Source organism: Podarcis muralis, chromosome 2, assembly GCF_964188315.1.
Source record: "Podarcis muralis chromosome 2, rPodMur119.hap1.1, whole genome shotgun sequence".
NCBI classification, from domain to species: domain Eukaryota; kingdom Metazoa; phylum Chordata; class Lepidosauria; order Squamata; family Lacertidae; genus Podarcis; species Podarcis muralis.
This window is the reverse complement of record NC_135656.1, coordinates 77,985,275-78,006,446: the sequence shown is the minus strand read 5'-3', so window position 1 is coordinate 78,006,446 and position 21,172 is coordinate 77,985,275. Positions and strand designations below refer to the sequence as shown.

General features: G+C 43.2%; 1 protein-coding gene across 3 annotated transcripts in view; it reads right to left on the bottom strand.

Annotated features, from left to right (window-relative positions):
* The window catches only part of CFAP92 (cilia and flagella associated protein 92 (putative)), a 55,748-nt gene that overhangs the window by 11,015 nt on the left and 23,561 nt on the right, over positions 1-21,172 (bottom strand). For all 3 annotated transcript variants that reach the window (XM_077924853.1, XM_077924854.1, XM_077924855.1), the window contains 6 exons: positions 16,358-16,536; positions 12,108-12,272; positions 7,783-7,967; positions 5,766-6,649; positions 2,599-2,793; positions 1,100-1,382 (listed from right to left, as the gene is read on the bottom strand). In XM_077924853.1, the coding sequence (XP_077780979.1) occupies positions 1,100-1,382; positions 2,599-2,793; positions 5,766-6,649; positions 7,783-7,967; positions 12,108-12,272; positions 16,358-16,536 (1,891 nt within the window). The remainder of the gene's footprint in view (positions 1-1,099; positions 1,383-2,598; positions 2,794-5,765; positions 6,650-7,782; positions 7,968-12,107; positions 12,273-16,357; positions 16,537-21,172) is intronic.

The following is a 21,172-nucleotide window of genomic DNA, read 5'->3' as shown; positions in this document are numbered from 1 at the left end:
AGTCACCAGGCAGCACATAACTGAAGGCGAAGATGTAAATGGAGTTGGAGCTCTAGCTGTGGGGTCCGATGTCTTCCTTCCCTTGGGGGAGGAGAGCTCACCTTGCAGATTGCCAGCTGCCAACCACTTTTCTTTGGAGACATTCAGCTTCCTATTTCCCACTATCAACCAAGCTAATTTATTCACTGTAATAACGTTCATATTTTAGAAGTGAATACTTGGAACTTCTAGAAAACATACAGGGCACTAAAGACCATCACCTGCACATCTTTCACAGAGGCTCTAAAACCCAGCTGCTTGCTTAGTCTTTGTTGCCCTAAAGGTGTCAGAATCCACAAAGGGCTCCTTCCCTTATGAGCTGGCTTTTTAATGAACCCTCAGGCCTACTATCATAGGGCTCACACAAGTCCAACTAACAGCTCTCCTTTCTGGGGGGCGGGAGATCCTTGTATCCATTTTGTTCCTTTTCCTTGTTAAATTTGCTAAATAAATAAATCCTCTATGCCTGTGACCTGGTTGCTGTTCCTAAGGTGTGAGTCCCACTTGATTCAGAGGGACTTTAACCAGCTTATGATTTCTGAGAGGGAACAATGCAGGGATGGGGAACCTGCTGGCTGTCCCATTGTCCCTGACCACTGACTATGCTGGCTGGGGCTGATGGAAGCTGGGAGCCCAACAGAAAATGGATGGCTGAAGATTCCCCATCCCTGATATGTGTATATGTGAACCACAGGATGACAGAAGACCTCTTCACATGAGCAAACTGTGAGAAGCATCAGGAGCTTGCACCAAAAATAAATGTGGCGGAGTGGGGAATTTGAGCATTTTCTCGCTTTCAAACTAAAAACCCCTCATGTGCATGCTATAATATCACAGCTCCAGTAAGAAGGCACTTTGTTATACATAGACATTATCTGAACAATCTCTTTAGATAGGAATAGGCAATCTGTAGCACTCCAGATATTGCTGGACTACAACTCCCATCATCCTTGGCCATGCTGGCTAGGGCTGATGGGAGCTGTAGTCCGACAGCATGTGGAGGGCTACTGTTTCCCCTTTCCTGTCTTAAGGCAACCTTTCATTGCTGCAGCACACACACCTGGATAAAGTCTTCTGGTGTCTGGCTTTCCATTTCCCTTTTTCTAAGTAGATACTCTTCGTTGTGGTTATCTAGAGGGAAACGCCTATATTTTCTCACATACGAATACTTTGGTGGAATATCAAACATCCCTGAGATATCTGGGTGTTGCTGGATGAACAAGTCATCCTTTTTCAATGGGATCCCAAACTCTTGGCTCAACACTGTGATCATTTCTGCAGATGGCAAGAGATCATGATGGACCACATCTCTTAACCTCATACTGCGGCAGATAGAATCAAGCCTGAAGAACAAGGCAGAGAGAGAGAGAACATAAGCATGTGAATAAGGGTGACCCAGCAGACACTGTGTACTTGGCTTTCAAAAAGCTTTTGATAGACTCCCTCACCAAAGATGATGATGATGATGATTTGTTGAATTTATATACCACCCTATCCCCTGGGGTCTCAGGGAGGTTCACAGAATAAAATTAAGATACAAAATGCATAATAAAAACGACAACACAGTAACACCCACCCACCCAAAAAACAACATTCGTGAGTATGCTTAGAAGACATGAAGTAGGAGGATCCTCTTATGGATCATAATCATCTAAACAACAAGAAGCAGAGAGTAAGAATAAATGGGCAGATCTCATAATGGAATAATATAAATAAATAAACAAACAAATAATTAAAAAACAACACACAGTATTCCAAGCATAGTTGCACCACAGACTTGTATAATGGCACCATGTTATTGGAAGGTTTTCCCCCCTCAATCCCTTTCCTCGTGATCCCTAATACGGATCAACAACGGGTCAACATGCATCATAAACTCAAGAATCCTTTCCTAGTCAGTCACGGCCAGTTCAGGTCCTATTAAGTTCAGGACCTATTAAGGTCCTATTAAGATGTAAGTGAACTTGTGCATTGCTTTACAGCTGTTTACACTGAACCACATATGCCATTTTAAGGCCAGTTCACCCAATTTGGAGAAATCTTTCTCGATTTCCTTACACTCAACATGTGATCAGGGACCCCAATACCGTAGGAGCCCTGATTACGTGAAGTACCGGTAGTTCAAGGGAATGAATGGAAGTAGAAGCCCCCTGCAGTCCTTCTCCGTGCAACACAGGGAAGTTTGGGGACTCAAGGGTATCTGCTATGGGCACAACGACATTGGGGACAGGCCCTGTACATCTGCTCTTCCCCCATTTGCATATTCAGATGACTTCCTGAACATACCCTGAAAGGATTATATCATTATGAAGCACATTGCCAGAGCAAAGGATCTCAAAACTGAGCCAAATCCAATTATTAAGGAAGCATAGTGTGATGAGACTATGGAGAATCAGATGATTTCACACACACCCTCTACATAGAACAAGATAATCAAAAGTGCTATGAAAATTCTCTCCAAAGGATCTAGTGGAGGTTCCTCCACAACCAACAAAGATATATACACCAAACTCTAAATATGTACAGAACAGTAAGTCAGAAATCCAAGAACAATCTAACCTGATGAGAGCTTCAAAACACGGAAGGGGAACCATGTCCCTGATATATAACAAAGGCTGATTCACGATATTAGAGAGTGGCTTGCAGAGACGGATATGAAGAAGGATGGCTTCAAGGTCTACATACAGGCGCTGATGAAAAGAGAAGTGTGAGTTATAGAATATTTGTAATCTTCCAATTTTAGATTCACGCAACCTGTAAGAGAGAAGAAATAGGACAGCATTGGCCAAATACTTCATAATCTTGTGTGTCCTGACATTTCATAGCACCTTTCCCCTTTCTTAGTCAAGGGTTTTTGATTTTAAGTATTATAAAGCTCAGATTAAAACCCTGTATGATAAAGAAGAGAAGCAGGTATCATATCAAGAGCAACTAATGCAAGAAAACTTGCATTGTTTTTAGATGCATGCATGCACTGCAAGAGGAATCATTTTAAAGGAGGCATTTCCTCCTATGGGAGAGATAAAAGGAATGTCTAAGACGGTGTTTATGAGAACTTGTAGGTTTAAAAAAAACCAACAACTTAAAAGTGCTAACTTGAACCAAGCACATCTTGAATCAAGCGAAAGGTTTTTTTTTTTAAAAAAATCATGAATACTGCTCCAATAACATATCCCAGTACTGGAAAGTTGACCCTACTATATCACCAGTAAGGTAAAATTAGCCAGTCTCACAATTATCTTAATTCCTATCTTTCCTATGTGTTAATTTTAATAGTACTTTAGTTGCAAACCTATAGAAGACTCATTTGGAGTAAGTCTCACTGAACTCAATGGAACTCCCATCTCTGTAGGATTGCACTACCAAGCATATTTAAGAGCTCCATGTCAAAAGGCAGTCCTAAACATTTTCTTATTCAATTCAGATTATGCTTGGCATATACACAGATGCTGACTTGGAAAAACTTGAGTGACTCCTGCTTTGCTGTTTTGGTAGCGCTAGTCCTGTGCTGTATAGAAATCTCATGGGGTGGGGAACCTGTTTGCTCTATTTCCCTCTTTCCCATTTGCAGCGGCATCCGTAGTCCCATGAGTTTCAAAGGAGATGTGAGACTGACGACACCAGACTACAAAAGGGCTTTGATTTATTTTGTCAGGTCTCTAAGACCTAGCCCTTTCTGAAAAACAGCTAGTGGGGTATACCATATCTGGAATCCCCAGTTTGGGTTGGGAGCGTCCCTTGTCTGAAAGCCTGGAAAGTCACTGCAAGCTAGGGAGGGCAATCCTGAGCTAGAAGGACCAATGGCCTGATTCAGTATCAGGCAGCTTCCTATGTTCCTATATGTGGAAAGGCACTCATCCATCCACAGACAAAGGAAGGGGAAATTTGGAGGAGGGGTAACGTGCTACTAATCCAACAGGCATCCTTAGCACTCCCACCTGTATTTCTGGGGATTTTCTAGGATGCAGCTTGTAGCGCTCTGAAAAACTCCAAAACCAGCCTGAAGCAACAAGCATAAATTAACACATGGGTAAGCAAACAATGGCCTGGGGTCCCGATCTGGCCCAATCGTCTTCTAAATTCGGCCCGCGGATGGTCCAGGAATCAGCGTGTTTTTACACGAGTAGAATGTGTGCTTTTATTTAAAATGCATCTCTGGGTTATTTGTGGGGCATAGGAATTGGTTCACCCCCCCCAAAAAAAAAAAATAGTCCGGCCCCCACAAGGTCTGAGGGACAGTGGACTGGCCCCCTGCTGAAAAAGTTTGCTGACCCCTGAATTAACATATGAGCCCTTTGATAATGAAACCTGTTCTCATTCTGCCTCCAAGTGCATGAAATGACTTTCACATAGCCTCGGCCTTCTAAATTCTTTTCCTCCATCTTGCATTCCACTAGGTGACTCCTTTAAAAGTGACTGGCACTGTAACGTGTTAACATTTGTACATTATGACGCTAGCAAGGAAGAATGAAATTAAAAGTGCTCCACAACTTCTTAGTATTGTCTGTGAACTCCGATTATTTGGTTTAGGAAAGATTGTTGGAAGTGAAAGAGAAATAAACCAGTACATCACTGAAAATACAGTTATAAAACAAAATTAACATTAAAGGAAACAGTTTGATTACAAACAGCTCAACTGGCTGTAAAGCCCTTAAGGGCCAAACTAGATGAGATACCATTAGAAACTGCATGGCTGGCATTCTAAAAGTAAGGAGAAAGACCCAGTGCAGATCAGAATCCCCCTGGCGGCTGAGGGGAGTTAATTATTTGCCCCGCAGTGTGGTCCCAGGTCACATCAAGTCCCCGGCACCTGCAATTTACATCAGACATATACCCCAGGTTGCTGCAACCTGTTGAAGTCCATCTTGCAGCAACTTGGAGGACACTCTTTCATGGAACAGCCTTGCCTCTGAAATAAGGCAAACACTTGCTAAAAATGTTCATGTTCATGGCATTTCCTAGCCATTGAAACTCGGGTTGTGGCAATTGTTATGCATTCTTGTTTTTAATGTTGTTTTTATCAGATTCTTTTATATTATTGTGACAAGCCACCTTTGAATTGATTTTAAATGAACGGTGGCAGATTCATTCCATTAGCATGAAAGGGAATTCTTTCAGTGCAAAATAGGAGGCATGCAAGAACTCTGCCATGAGGGGAAAGAGCTAATGCCTTCCTGCAAACACACACACCACCTGCTATTTACTTTAAAAAGATATCCACAGCAACTGCTAACTGCATAAATTACCATCTAATCTACTTTCTCCCTAGGAAGCAGGAACTGTAGCTCAACATCAGACATAAGGTGTGTGCCTCTTCAGTGCCAAGACAGCATTGCACTAGCAAACTTCTAATGGGCAAAATGGGAACGAGGAAAACCAAAGTGCTGCATTAGACTAGTCTCATTATTTTCATAATTTGACTGGTGCATTTTTATTAAAACATAGTGAAACAACCAAAGTACCCCAAAATCCTGGCGCTGAAATTTTGGGCTAACTTTCAATTTTGAAAGCATCTTTGAACAGATCCTGAAAGTCCTGTCTTCTATCCCTACGTAAACTAGTCTGATCACGACAGACCAGAAGCACATTGTAAGAAATAAGAAGCAAATAAACAAATGCTTCTCTATATACAAAACAGTTATATGAGGTTGAGTCTGACAAATCAGCTTTATAAAAAGATCACAGCAGAGGAAAATAGGCTTTAATTGCAAAATGTTTCTGGTTACCTGTCTATTCGCTTATTCCATAACCTCTTGAGGGCTTTGTTCTTTAAGCCTTCCACGATAAGAAGGTGAATGGATCCGTCCAGAATATGAAACCCAGTCAGAACGTCCAGCTGAGAAATCTCCTCATAAGTCATCCTGTTATTCAGTTTTAACGCATTAAGAGATTTATGAATGATGCGTAGAGGGTACGAATCCAGTTCTAGAGCCTCTGCGTTGATCTTTGTAATCTCCTGCAGCAAGTAACCTATGAGAGAAGTGTTTTTAAAGTCGAAAACATAGATGATGCAGCCATAGGGGCAATAATCATCTTTAGTGTCCTCTGCTTCATCTTCGGGAGTTAACGGTACAGCTATTTCAACTCTGACTTTAAGAAAGGCCCCTGAGCACACATAATGCCCCACTGGCATCTGGGCCACCGGAGAGCCGTCGGCAGCCTTAGCCTTCCTAGTGGCACTCGTATCCTGAACAGAGCAGTTGTGAATTGGAGCACAAAAATTCAAGGCCTTTTCCCCTAGCAGTAGTTCAGCCAAGCGGATTTTGGCTACCCCATATGGGTGCCACACTTCCTCCATGCCTTTCATGGGATTCTGGGCCACGTATTTCGAAGTGACCGAGCTCAAATGGCTGAGCCTGCGGTCTCCTGGCTCCTCTCCAAACAAGGAAGGCTTTACATCGACATCTTGCCATTTTTTGTCCCGATCGTGAACCTCGATTTCCAAGGGTGGCCCTCTTAGATACTCATTCAGTTCGTCACGTCTTATTGTTCCTGCAAGAATCACGTTGGTATCTTTAAAGAAGACATGAGAGCCATGATCCCGGTCTTGCGTTCGATGTGGCTCCATATTATGGAATTTGTACTTGCAGTAAATAGGAAGGCATGAACGCTATCAAAAGGAAAGAGCAGACAAGAAAGGTGGGAGGGGCTGTTTCGGTCTCCTTTATCTCTCAGAAAATATATATACACCTTCTTTCAGTAAAATTAATCAAGTATGAAATAAAAATGCACCTTTGATTGAGGTCAGTTTAGGCTAGCCCAGTACATTTTGCTGCCCAAGACACAGCAGCATAGTGTCAGTTGCCGGTGCCCAGGGCAGGCAGGGGCAGGCACATACAAAGCAGATAGGGGGCGCCACCTCAGCCCTCACCACCGACAACGATGGAGCAACCCCACCCCCACCAAAGCAAAGTGGGGTTGCACTAAGCTGCCTGCCCACCCACATGGGGGAGCCAGCCAGCACAGCCCTTGGCGGGTGGAGAGGAGCGCCAGACCATCCTGGAGGCACCTAGTTCCACGGCCCCCCTGGCACCCCCATGCTACGCCATTGCCAAGGCCAAGCAGCAAATGACCCACCCCACCCTATCATGGGTACCCAAGGCTGATTAAAACTATTTTGGTACTCAGGGCAGGAAAATCCCACAAGCATCTCTTCTCTTCCCTGGCAGTAAAAGCACAATAACAAATTAATTATCAATTTGCTGTCTTTCATGTTGCCCAGATAAGTTCTGCCTGAGGCACCCACCTCATTCTGTCTAGTGGTAGGGCTGTCCCAGCCATGTAGCATAATCCAAGGCAGATTCGTGTCAGGGATAGGCAATTTGGAAGCAGCAGCAACAACCTGGTGGGGTCAATGGCAGTGGCAGCAAGAAGGTGAGAGTGGCTGCCCTCACTCTTCTGTTTCCCCAGTCCACTGCCTGAACTTGCATACTTTGGGAAGGGCCTGCCTTGAGGCGAGTGGGCAAACATGCTTCCTCAATGATTCTATGTGTATATAAAAAGTGCAAACAAGAGTTCTGGATGGGGGGACTTAAATGCGCTAGGTTTTCTACCACCACACGTTACGTAAATGCAGCGATCCAATATGGCCACAAGCTCACTTCCGGTTGTCTTTAGATTGTAACTGTTTTGCAAGTAAGAAATGGGGAAATTACAAATGTGAGAAGCAGGAGCTTTTCAGAATTCAATTGTTTCCCCCAGAATGTCACATGTAAGTTACTTGAGAAGAATGCTCTGAATTACCTGTAGCACTTTAATTGGAACAGGGGTGTCTGGTAAGCACCTTGCAGAGTTAATCTTAATGATCAGTGGGTTTAATTCATGTTTCTGTTTCTCACTCATCAGAGTCCCTTCAACAGAAAAGCTAAGATATGCGTCCCAAAGTTTAGGGGATTTCTCTCCTAGCTGACTGACCACGCAGTGTTGTCCTGGAAGTGGAATTACATTATTTATATAATCATTATAGCAGCAGTACTAAAGAAGCAATATGTTCTATGTCATTGCCTAATAGGCTTATTAAACCTCTTGGGCTGGCTGATCAGAAGGTCAGCAGTTCAAATCCCTGCAATGGGGTGAGCTCCCGTTGCTCTGTCCCAGCTTCTGCCAACCTAGCAGTTCAAAAGCACACTAGTGCAAGTAGATAAATAGATACCGCTGTGGCAGGAAGGTAAATGACGTCTCCATGTGCTCTGGCTTCCGTTGCGGCAGAAATGGTTTAGTCATGTTGGCCACATGACCCAGAAAGCTGCTTGTGGACAAACACTGGCTCCCCTTGGCCTGAAAGCATTATGAGCACCACACCCCATAGTCACCTTTGACTGGACTTAAACATCCAGGGGTCCTTTACCTTTTTTAGGCTTATTCTCTGGAGAAACCACACCACATCATTTGGTCATTTGTGCCACTTTAAGAAATGCAAGAACCTGCAGAGAAAGAAGCAAAGACTAGGGCAACCTAGCAGTGCGTTCTGTTCAACCCGTCACAATTGCAAAGGAAGGAGGGAGCTCCTTTGGGGAAGGGCCACAGCTCAGTGAGAGAGCATTTCCTGAGCATGCAGGAGAGCCTTGCTTCAATCCCCCTGCTTCTCCAGGCTAGAGAGCTACTGCCAGTCAGTGTAGACCATGCAAAAATGATGGACTCATGGTCCTCCTGTCTCAGTATAAGGCAACTTCCTATGTATGAATATGACCACCATGTATGACCATGAGTGGGACACATGGTATTTTTTTTAAAGGTTTCCTTGGCCTAGACCTGACCTGCTCCCTCCCTTTATTGCTCATGTGTGCCCAACTCTCTAAAAATGCTTCCAATCATTGCAGTTCTGCAACGGAACAACATGTGAAATCAACAAGAAGCATCGAAGAGCATCTCTCCCCACTCTCCCCCATTACTACCTCCTTTCCAGCTCTCCTGTTGCCAACACTTTTAATACTGAATTTTAAATTGATGTACCCTGCTTTGACACCTGCTGGTGAAGGGCGGGCAGTAATTTTAATAATGGTGGTGGTTGTGTTAGTATCTGATAAAAACATACTACTTAGGGGGAAATGACACATAAAACTAAATTGCTTCCATTTTGTAAGCGTGATCTTCCCCCCTGCCCCGTTGCTCTTAACCTTCTGACTGGACCATTTCTTACTCATCTGCAGTTTGTAATTTTGTCTTCCATTCCCCTGCTCCAGCTTGCTTATTTTTACCTCTCCAAAGTTAGTCCCTAATTCTTCTCTCCATTATGTCAGCTACTGGCTTAAAAAGAACCCAACTGTCCATTAGCATCGGTCTCTCTCTCTCTCTCTCTCTCTCTTTCTCTCTCTCTCTCTCTCTCTCATTGCCCCTGCCACATATTTTCAGCCATCTCCTTATCATCAGTCCTCACATTCAATGAATGGACAGGCCTTGAACTCAATAGGGAATCCTATCTCTCAAGGGTCATTTTTAGAAATTGTCACTGGAAGTACTGCAGATCACCAGCAGGGGGAAGGGAAGGTAAAGGACCCCTGGACAGTTAAGTCCAGTCAAAGGCGACTCTGGGGTTGCGGCGCTCATCTCGCTTTCAGGCCAAGGGAGCCGGCGTTTGTCCACAGTCAGCTTTCCAGGTCATGTAGCCAGCAGGACTAAACCGCTTCTGGCGCAACAGAACCCCGTGACACAAACCGTTGCACAGCAACACCGTTTACCTTCCCGTCACCTATTTATCTACTTGCACTGGCATGCTTTCAAACTGCTAGTTTGGCAGGAGCTAGGACAGAGCAACGGGAGCTCACCCCATTGGAGGGGCCAGCAGGGGGAGCCCACATGCCAGCAGCAGAACTTCATATTGCACATGAAAACAGGGTGCCAGAAGAGGGAGCACTCCAAAGGAGAAATAGAAGGCAAAGGCTTTGCAAACCTCACTTGCAACCACAAGGCATGGAATACTTTTAGCATTCATTGTACTACATCTGTTACAAGTATGCACTAATCTGAACAGAACTGAAGGGAAACAGCCTGTATCAGTAGTAGTGCAGATTTGCTGAACAAAATTACAAAGCGCAAGAGAAACTGAGAGGAGCTCTGAAGGTGCCAGAGTGCCGTCCAATTAATGCATTAATGCCCTTGAAGCCTCAGCTTCAATTAAAAGCAAAACGTCCGGAAGCATGCAGCAAAAAGATAATTTGTATGTAAGCTGTCAGCTGAACCAGCAAAGCAGCATGCAGTCTCAGGGGGTTGCTGCTATGTACCTTGCATTCCTAATAGAAGTGAAATCACCATGAGCTTTTACCTTTCAGGCTTTTGCAGTTTGGGCAGCAGTGATGTCAAAAAAGAAAGTGCACATCTCTGCAAATTGTATTAGCTGAACCGTTCAACAGCACAGCAGGCAGGCAGAATGTTCCTATCACCCAACATGCAACATTTTAAAGCCTTATTGAGGCCGTATTTCCTGTAAGCTGCTATATTTTTCCTACATGGAAATATACAACAGTAGCTAAATTGCATGCACACTGGCTGCAGGAAGAAGAAAAAAACCTTGTGCTCTGTATGTGTGTTTTTCTATACAAAGAATTGTTTGGTGGGGGATATATGAAGCAGCTCTAAGATTAACCTGCACTGATCAGAAAGAAAGAAAGAAAGAAAGAAAGAAAGAAAGAAAGAAAGAAAGAAAGAAAGAAAGATTCTTGAACTGCAGCCTTTTAACTATATTTAAAAATTTAAAACCCCACAGACAATGAAACCTTTTCCTGACATTTTATTTTGACAGATACCAGACTGTTTTTGCAAGAAGAGTTATGTTTGCAAACACTAAGAAAAACCAAAGGGAGAAATCTCAGTAATTTTAATGTCTTTCTTAATTTGCAATACAACAAACCCTTATGAGGGCCAGTCAATTCACAAAACCACAATTCCTGTTACTGGCTGAGTCCAGACAGGAAAATGTACATTAGGAAATGGCAATCTGAATCCTTTGATCATAGATCTCCCATGCCTGTTATCCTTCTAACCAATACAGCAGCTGTGCCTGTACCTCTATGCCTTAACCTTCTCATTTCTAGCCTCTGAGCATGCACGATTCCACTTCTGTACAGCGCCTGGCAAACTGCCAGCACTAATTAAATACTGACAGGAGTAACATGTTCAACATCATTCATAAGCAGTATCACAAAGGCAGGGGTAGATGATAACGTAGGAAAAGTGTCACTCAATTGTCTACAGCAGCTTTCCCCAATCTTGGAGTCCACAGATGTTGTCAAAGAGCACACATACCCCAATCTCCACTCAGCGTGGCCAACTGTCAGATATGATGGGAGTTGTAGTCCAATGATATCTGAGGGCTCAAGGTTAAGGAAGTCTTGTCTACAACATGAGGCAATATTTCCACCCCCAAGCCTCACCTTTTGACTTCCCCCCTCCTCCAGCTATTTTAAATTTTGAAAAGTTTGTCCTTCCTTTGCCTTATGGGGGTCAATTACTAACCTAAGTGTACACAGATGGGCTGGTAAGTCAGTTCATGCTTGTGGATTTGTTTACAAGGCTGGTCTACTTCAAATCCACAGCAGCTTTCAGAAATCACTAGATTTTCAGCACAACAAGATGCCACCCCCTTTTCTACTCACAGATATATGCATGTTATGTTCTGACTTTACAGACAGGACCGCTTCGGGCTATCTGAATTTGTCCATTTCGCACACTCTCTTGGCAGAGCCAGCATTTGTCCCAGCACTTAAATGCAGCTTCTCACAATAAAACAAGCCACCCTCTCATTCACCTCTGCGACAAGCTGCTCAAGCATTTGACAATACCAAACTACATAACATCTAACCCAGGCTTCCTCAACCTCGGCCCTCCAGATGTTTTGAGACTACAATTCCCATCATCCCTGACCACTGGTCCTGCTAGCTAGGGATTATGCGAGTTGTAGGCCAAAAACATCTGGAGGGCCGAGGTTGAGGAAGACTGATCTAACCATTTCGCCCTGCAACCTTACCCCCCCCCAAGTAGTGGGGTGTGAGGGTGGGGGTGTGAGGGTGGGGGTGGGGGTGTGAGGGTGGGGGTGGGGGTGTGAGGGTGGGGGTGTGAGGGTGGGGAAATACCTGACAAGAGGGGCATGAGGTTCAGCTCTAAAAAAGCTATTCCAAACTTCTTTGTCAGAGATGTTGAAGCTGCAGTTTCTTTAGTAGTTGATTTCTGGGTGCCCGATGCAGATCTTTTTTCTAAAACTCGTGAGGGTTTCTTTTTTTCTGGTAACTGGTGGTGCCCTGAAAGAGAACATATATTTCAATGGTCAAGTGTCTGATAGAGAACAGAATTTTATCCGATACCATCCATCAACATTAAACAGTACTGGTTTGATATATTTAAGAGAGCAACTGCTTGACCCGAAAAAAGCTGGGGAATTAATGCCTAGGCCCATTAGCCAGGTTCAGCTATAGGTGACACAGTCACACAGAATCACCTGCACTGAACACCTTGCTGCGCTTGGGTAAAACAGCTTCATCCAGTCTGCGACCAATTTCCATGCACTTGCAGCCTTACCCACTGCCCTTGCTTCGCAGGTAACCAGTGTGTGCCGCCATGCACAGGCTTTTCCTTTCAGCAAGAGGGAGGGAAGAGAATGATCTCGACACACAACTTGATTTGCCTATCTCTGGATTCTGCTGAATGCATTGTGAACAGGTGTATGGATCTGAACTTATTTCTACGGTTTATCTCTATAGATCATAGCATAAGTGTAAAGGTTGACATAACTTAAATACAGTGGTACCTCAGGTCAAGAACTTAATTCGTTTCAGAGGTCCGTTCTTAACCTGAAACTGTTCTTAACCTGAGGTACCACTTTAGCTAATGGGGCCTCCCGCTGCCGCCGCGCGATTTCTGTTCTCATCCTGAAGCAAAGTTCTTAACCTGCGGTACTATTTCTGGGTTAGTGGAGTCTGTAACCTGAAGCGTCTGTAACCCGAGGTACCACTGTATGCTGTGAGATTCACTATCATGAAACTTGCTTGACCTTGGTAGAAGCCCAATACCTCATCTCAAAATGTGCCATCACACTTTGTAAAGATCAGCACATGCAAATTTAGTTGCCAAGCACAGCCTATTCAAGCTCCTGAATGAGGGCCATCAAGACAAGGGTAAGGCAGAGAGCACACAAAAAGATGGCCATGTCCTGTCTGGTTCATTTCTCTCTAGGAAATTAAGAGTTCTTTCAAACTCTTAAATCTGCAAAATAGGCAAGGTGAGAAATGGGCGTGGGGGGGGGGGGAGAGAGCCAGGAATGAGTCACCTCAAAGCCCCTCCCTCCCTTCCCTACTAAGAGACATTAGCTAAAAAACCCAGACTTTCAATAGTTAGCTGGCTATCATAGCTATCCCTAGCTCCAATGAGAAACTCTCTTTTTCTCTGTGATCTCAAGGAACAGCACATGCCCGCTTCACTTTAAGGACAGGTGTACTCTTCCCTTTCCATTTCTTACTCTTAGTGTGGGTGCTGCTGGCAAAACTGTCTCACCCACATTTCTGTAAATAACTTCACTCCTTAGATAAAGGGGTGTGGGTGGGTGTATTGTAGGAGTTGCTGCTTGCTTAAATTGCAATTTTGCTTTCTGAAGTAGCATTTATGTACTCTATTTCGTATAATAATCCAATCTTTCTTTATTCCTTTGGTGTGAGATGTTCTTGCGGGAATAAGGTTAAGGGTTATTCATAACAAGCGCATGTTGTAATTCCAGCAAAAGACCTTAAATTTCTCTTTAGCGTATGCGTACTTGCACACACATGTAGGTTCAGACACATACTGTTGCAGTGTTAATTTACAGGAAGGAAATAAACTTTGAAGAAAGCTACAAAACTTATTCTATGCACCTGTAGCTGTCTGTCGTTTGTAGCGAAAGTTAAAAGATTTTGCTCTCTACATTTTCACATTCGTTTGAATTTTACTTTATTTTATTTTCAAAAGAGTCCTCATGAGAATTCACCAGCATTTTAGTGTGAATTTTTCCTGATATGCATATATTTATATGTAATCTTGCCCCATAGACACATTTTTGGAAGGAAATTATCCAGAGCACAATGGATTTTTGAACGCCATTTTCACTAATATATGACTCTATATGCATCCTTTACCCAATATATACAATTTGCACACATTAATTGGTTGAAAACCCGCATTGTAAGTTTCAGAGAAGTGTGCCTTTCAAAGCATGGGTGTGCTTCAGTTCACATGTTGTTTCAGAAAGTCCAAATTAAGTACGTTCTCCTTTAAATATGAACAGAAATGAATTTCCTCCCCATCCCCACCCTACGATTCAGATGAAGAACCGTGATGTAAATTATTATTGTATCTTTTTTATTTTTATTTTTAAAAAGTGAAAACTTGGGGGAAATAACTACAGCACGGTAAGCAACTCTGGGAGAGAACCGTCCAATCATGTCTCAGCAGGCTTGAATATAACAAGCAAGCAAAACTCCCCAGAAAAGTGTGTAAATGCTTATCAAAAGTGTATAGAAGAAAAGGCTCCAACTGCCTTCGATGTAAAGGAAATAGCAGCTTGAAGATTAAGACACAATGTGTGGAACTGATCTCATAAGTCACGGGTCCCTGGAGTCATGGGAAAGAGGGACTTAAACAGAGCCACAAAACAAACAAGGCAGACATGGCGAAGGGCTGAGCTTCTCAAGCAGAGACCCTGCTGCAAATCTGCATGCGTGAGAGCAGGCTACAAAATGCTCTCTATTCTCTTTGCTTTTGCGTCAGATAAAGGAAGTGTCTGACCCACAGCAATACTGAGTTCTCCAGCGTTAGCAAGCTTCAACACTGACTCTCGGGTCAGGAATCAGAGCAGGGAAAGTGTCACTGAGAAACAGAAAATTGCAGGGAGATCCCACACAAAAAAACAAAAAACCAGTTGCATAGAATGGGCTATTTGACAGGATCACCACAAGAACAGATTTCTAGATTATTCAGGGAATGCAGTAGTCACTCACAAAAGTGTGTGACTATTTGTCTGATTGTAATATAAATAACTTGCACCATAATAAGCTGTCAGACTATTTGTCCAATTAGCCCTGTATCATCTACTCTGACTGGCTGTCCAGGGTTTCAGGGAAAAGTCTTTTATATCATCTGATCATTTTGAATGGAGATCCCAGGTATTGAATCTGGGGCTTTATGCAGGCAAAGAACATGATCCATCACTTTAGCTACTAGCCTCCATGCACGAGGTGTTGGAACTTTTAAGTTTTAAAGTTAGGGGCAAGTTCTGCAAGTGGATGAAGATTCCAAGGTCAAGAGTCTATGGTGTCACAGCTGGGGGATTCCTAATCAGCGGTCTCGGAATTACAACAAGCCCTGGATAAGGTTCAGGATTGGGGCAAGGGACCAGGAGCCTTAGAGGAGGCTGAGGACAAGCCGTAGGCACCATGGGTGAGTATGGCCTCTGATGCTGAGGCTGAATGAATCCTGAGCCCAAGGGAGAGATGGCACCTCAAATGCCAGACAGAAACCCACCCTATCAGAAGGCAAGGACACCATGGAAGTAATATCCTCCTATTGAAGACAACTGGCAGCAGTCAGCTGGATCTACTGTGTTGTTCCAGCAGCTCCAGCTCAAAAAAGCCCAGTGCCTGGCTGGAACAGGAGCTGGAACAAATGTTTTTTTCAGCAGCACTGTGACCAATCTGACTGGTTAGATTGCATCTGACCTTGGACTGCCCAGGACCTGGTCATTGCCTATGCTCTCGACTGTCCACAGACCAACTTGAACATGACTTTGACTGCCCTGACCTTGCCTCTCACCTCAACTCTTATTTTGGACTCTGATGACTTGGGCTCTGACTCCAGACCAGCCCTGGATACCACTTTTGCACAGCACAGTCACACTTGAGCTTTTAGTACAGCTCTTCAAATCCTACTCATTACCCCCATTTCTACACCGCAATCTGACTAAATTAGTTGAGCTAATGTTAATTCCTATGGGGTAGGGGGCAGGGAACAGACCTAAAATATTTTTCTTTTTTACGTTCTACCACCCAAATGAAGGCATGTAACACAAACAATTTAAGAATATTTCAGCAGGTGTTAGCTTGTGGGAGAATGCATTGTTTTGAGGTTTTGCATTATTTGTTGAATACCCCTTATTAAATGACCCAGTGTCTACCTATTGCATAAAACATTTGTCACCCATTACAGGCAAACTTTCCTCCACCGCTACCCTATTATCTTAAGTGGTTTGCTATTTCGCCTAAAGCTACAATCCTATATACAGGGTTTTGGGAATAAGTCCCAATGAACTGAGTGGGACTTTAAACATTCATAGGATTCCACTTCACATCCTTTCTGCACTCACCTCCATCTGGTGTCTCCTTCCTTTCTGAATGCTCCATTTTTCCTATATTAGTTTTCATAATTGCCGAGGCTGTTGCTTTAGAATGAGGTTTCGAATGCAATTTCTGCTTTATAGCTTTGGCTTCCTGTAGAGTTCTTTCTTTCAGAGAAGAGGGTATGCTCCCAGAAATACTGACTGCACTTGAAGAAAAATAATTGTTTTTTGAAGAAAAAAAACATCAGAGGCATTTGGAGTATTAAAAAAATATACACAGCAACGATAGAAAAATGAAATTAAACTCAACACAGCAAATTATACAACCAAGGGAAACATCACAAACTTTTAATTATTTTAAAAGATGTAGCTGCCGTTATAAAACTATGTACATTGTAAACCAGGGATGGGGAATCATACACATGAGATACAACAGCTTTTGTCTGCTTTAGGACGGGCGCATGTGAGATGGCTGCCAGTTGGCTTTAAAGTTCTCTCCATGTTTAGGGCCTTCATGCAGCAAACCATCTGCATACAGTGATGTGCCAAGGGGATTCTCTCTCTATACCATTTCAGTCTTCCAATAGAAAGCTTTTCTGGTGCCACAGAGGGGAAACATCCGTCCTCCCCTGTGGGAGGCACTGCACACAGACAGCTTGCCATATAAAGACAGCCATGATGGGGATGGCTTAGCGCCCTCTCAATCAAACCCATGATGCCTCACTGAGCACAGGACAGAGCTCTTAGGTTCTAGATCTAGATTCTGCCTTCAAACATCTCCAGTAATCTGTCCTATCCTACACAGGGTTGTGGTGTCATCATGTATCAACGGTACTTCTTTCACAAGGAAATGTTTTGCACTAGCAGGGTGTGATGCGCTTTGCTTACAGAACAGACCCAACTTTTTGTATAAACCCTGCAAATCTTTGTTGGAGGATAACACACTTGGATCTTTAACGTGGACTAGGAATATCCACGGGCTTTTCAAGCACTAGTTTATACTTAGAAAGCTAAGTCATCTACAATGCTATTTTCCGTGCCTTTTCTACATGCCTTATCTTCTATATTCCTGGTTACAGGTAGGTAGCCACGTTGGTCTGCCATAGTCGAAACAAAATAATAATAAAAATTCCTTCCAGTAGCACCTTAGAGACCAACTAAGTTTGTTATTGGAGCTTTCGTGTGTACCTGAAGTGTGAATGCACATGAAAGCTCATATCAATAACAAACGTAGTTGGTCTCTTAAGGTGCTACTGGAAGGAATTTTTTAAAATTATTTTGTTTCTATATTCCGTTTTCCTAAATAAACTGTATTTTTTGCTTAACTGGCTTCTTCTGGGTGGGTGGGGAAAGGGGAAAAAACAAAAGGCACCTCATCCATTCTGCCACTGGGAGCATTTTGTGAATGGAGCTTTGGTCACAAGGCCCTCTCACCAACAACTAGAACCTCAGGTTCCAAGCCATAATTTTGCCAATAATAATCTTCAAGACTAGACAGTTGGAAGTATAAAAAGCCACTGGATAAGCAATTTCTACATTGCTCCTCTGACACCCTTGGAAGAAACTCCCTCTGGGAGAAAGGATACACAAGGCATGGTGATCTGTTGCTCTAACAGAAGAAGGCTGTCAATCTGTTTAATGTTAAGAATTTTAAAAAAACAACAACAACACCTCAGAACATTCTCCTTGCCTTTTTGAAAGCAGATATATTGTCAGGATATAATGAGACAATTAATAAGGTGTGTGCTATTAAAATGTTGGATTCTTAATTAACCCATTAAAATAATTATACCTCCCAAGGGAGGTCTCAGTTTTAGATATTGCTTTACAATATTTTGGAACAGTGATGGCACAGGATTGTTAAAAAGATTCTGATAAAAAGCTCACTAAGAGCTATATTTTTATTGGCGAGAATTAATTATGTAATTAATCATCACATGACATTAAGTAGACTACTCGTATAATGTAGATGAAATATGACCAGTGTTATGAGATTTTGCAGAAACTGACACACCAAATAATCAAGTGAAAATTGATTTATGCTAATACTAGTCAAGCAAATAATTATGCCAGGCAATTTGTGGAATAGCCAACGTGAATGGAGAAGAACCTATCAGGCTGGCTAACAGTGACCCAATACCAAAACCCAGCAAATTGTTCCTTCAAAATGTCTAAGCAATCATCAGACCAGTCAAGTTTTAGATTCCTATTCAGGCTTTGATGATAAAGAGACATACCGTATGTCTAATGTGATTGAAGGCTCAACTAGCTGAAAAACTCAACAATTATTGAAATTCTTTCTGAAGCACAAAACCTAACTAGCATAGTTAAGGGGGAAAGAACGGTTAATGGCCAATATATCTAAGACCTCTAAAACATATGTTTTGGGAGACAGCTGTGCTGGCTGGGGTTGGTGGAAGTGAGTGCTAGACCAAAAGCATATGGAGGGCACCAAGTTGGCAAAGTCTGCATTAAAATGTGCCTCTCCTAAAATCCCCTGTCATTCTACATCCATTCAATTAGGGTTGCCACCTTTGTTCTGGCAAAATACAGGACAGGGCAGAGTAGGGAAGTTGGGGGGCATTTCCCCCTCATCTGGCGCTGATGTGAAAGCAATCCATTCTGATCTACTGCTGTCTTACAGGATGCCCCCTCTGGAATTTCACACACACAAATTTCTCAATCTCTCTGCTCTTGGCTACCTAGAGCTTAAATATGGCTCAGTTAGTAGAGCATGAGACTCTTAGGCTGGATCTAGACACATCAAAGAAGCGATTCAGTTAAGAACGTTGTAAACTTCATAGAGGGAAATCCCGTTGGCGAAAAATGGGATTCCACAGTGCCATCTGGTGTCACAGAGTTATTGCAGGGGATTGGGCCAAAGGACTCTTGAGGTCCCTTCCAACTCTACAATCCTATGGTTCCTATAACCGTTTACACACCCTTTCAAACACATACATTTGGAGAGGATTCCTAACGTGGGAGACAAAGAGAGAGTGTGTGTTGAAATACAGGAAAAAACTGCATCAATACAGGTCATAGCATTTTACACTGAAAAATGGGACAATCCTGTATTATACGGGACAGGTGACAACCTTACATTCAATGAATATGTATCAAGGGTGAGGCACTAATGCAGGCATCCCCAAATTCGGCCCTCCAGATGTTTTTGGGACTACAATTCCCATCATCCCTGACCACTAGTCCTGTTAGCTAGGGATGATGGGAGTTGTAGTCCCAAAACATCTGGAGGGCCGAGTTTGGGGGTGCCTGCACTAATGCAAGAAACATTCCCTCCCACCCGACCTTCACCATATGGCCAAAAAAGCCCCACTTCCTGCATATACAAGCAGAGGGCTCCCTCTGAGTTTGGAAACCTGTAACAGCAGCGCTCCCAACACAAGAGAACTTGCTATATGCACAGGGACCTCTGTATGAGAACTGCAGTGTGCACAGCCAGGACCAATCTAAGCTACACAGAGCAGCACTCTTACACATACAGGGAACAATGCAGATACAAGATACCACAAGAAGCAATTCTGTAAGTGGAGCTCAATTTAAAAGGGCATGCTTGAATCCAGAATTATCCCTGCATGCTAAGTACTGTCAGTGACTGAGAGGAACTTTCATGTTCTCTGGCAGGCTAACCAACCACAATCCTACATGATTGGTGTGTGTGTCCTCAGTTAAAAAAGGTAAAGGTATAGGACCCCTGACGGTTAAGTCCAGTTGCAGATGACTCTGGGGTTGCGGCGCTCATCTCGCTTTACAGGCCGAGGGAGTCGGCGTTTGTCCAGTTTTTCTGGGTCATGTGGCCAGCATGACTAAGCCGCTTCTGGCGCAATGGAACACTGAAACCAGAGCAGCGCATGGAAACGCTGTTTACTTTCCCGCCAGAGCGGTGCCTATTTATCTACTTGCACTTTTTTGCGTGCTTTCGAACTGCTAGGTTGGCAGGAGCTGGGACCGAACAACGGGGGCTCACCCCATCGCAGGGATTCGAACCGCCAACCTTCTGATCGGCAAGCCCAAGTGGCTCAGTGGTTTAGACCACACGCATCCCTTGTGTCCTCAGTTACTCACGCATTAATTACACCCAGCTTGAACTACTGCAATGGTCTCTACGGGGCTAGCTTTAAAAACAGTTCAGAAACTGCAACTAGAAGAAAATAACACAGCTGCCAGAATCTTCTAGGTGTACGGTAGTTGGAACCTATTACACAAATCCAGTTTCAATTTAAAGTGTTGTGTTAACCTTTAAAACTCTTGAGTTGCCTGTTGAGTTGATTGTTTTTGTTTCATTTCTATCATGGCTAAATTATCTAACACTTGGTCCTGGCTCTTACTCAGCTCCCCAACATTCTCTTTAAGTTTCTCGACCTCTTTTCTCTGGTCTTTCATTTCTCTTTGCACTCTTTTGTTTGAGTCTTCTAAGGATTTTGTTCGGGTTGTTAGGTCTTTTATTTTGTTTGATAGTTCCCCTACTATATCCTCCATTTTTCTGTCAAAAGATTCCTGCATCTCTTCTAACTTTTTCTCCATATGTGTTTCATTCTGTCTAAATTCTTCTTTTATTTTTAACCATAATGCATCCAGATCTCTTATTTCCTCTTGCCTTGAGGTTTTCCTGTCTGCTGGCGTTCCTGCTACCTTCTTCCCGTCTTTACCCATCATCCTCCCTCTCTTCCTGTTTTTAAACAGGTGCATTTTCTTCTCTTTATTTTTAATTGTTGTTTTTGTTTTTGTTTTCAAGCAGGTAAATTTTAAAGCTGATTTCCATTATTTTTGTGCTGTCTCCTTTAGCCTTAATGCTTCTTTGTTCTGTACCATTTTATTTAAATT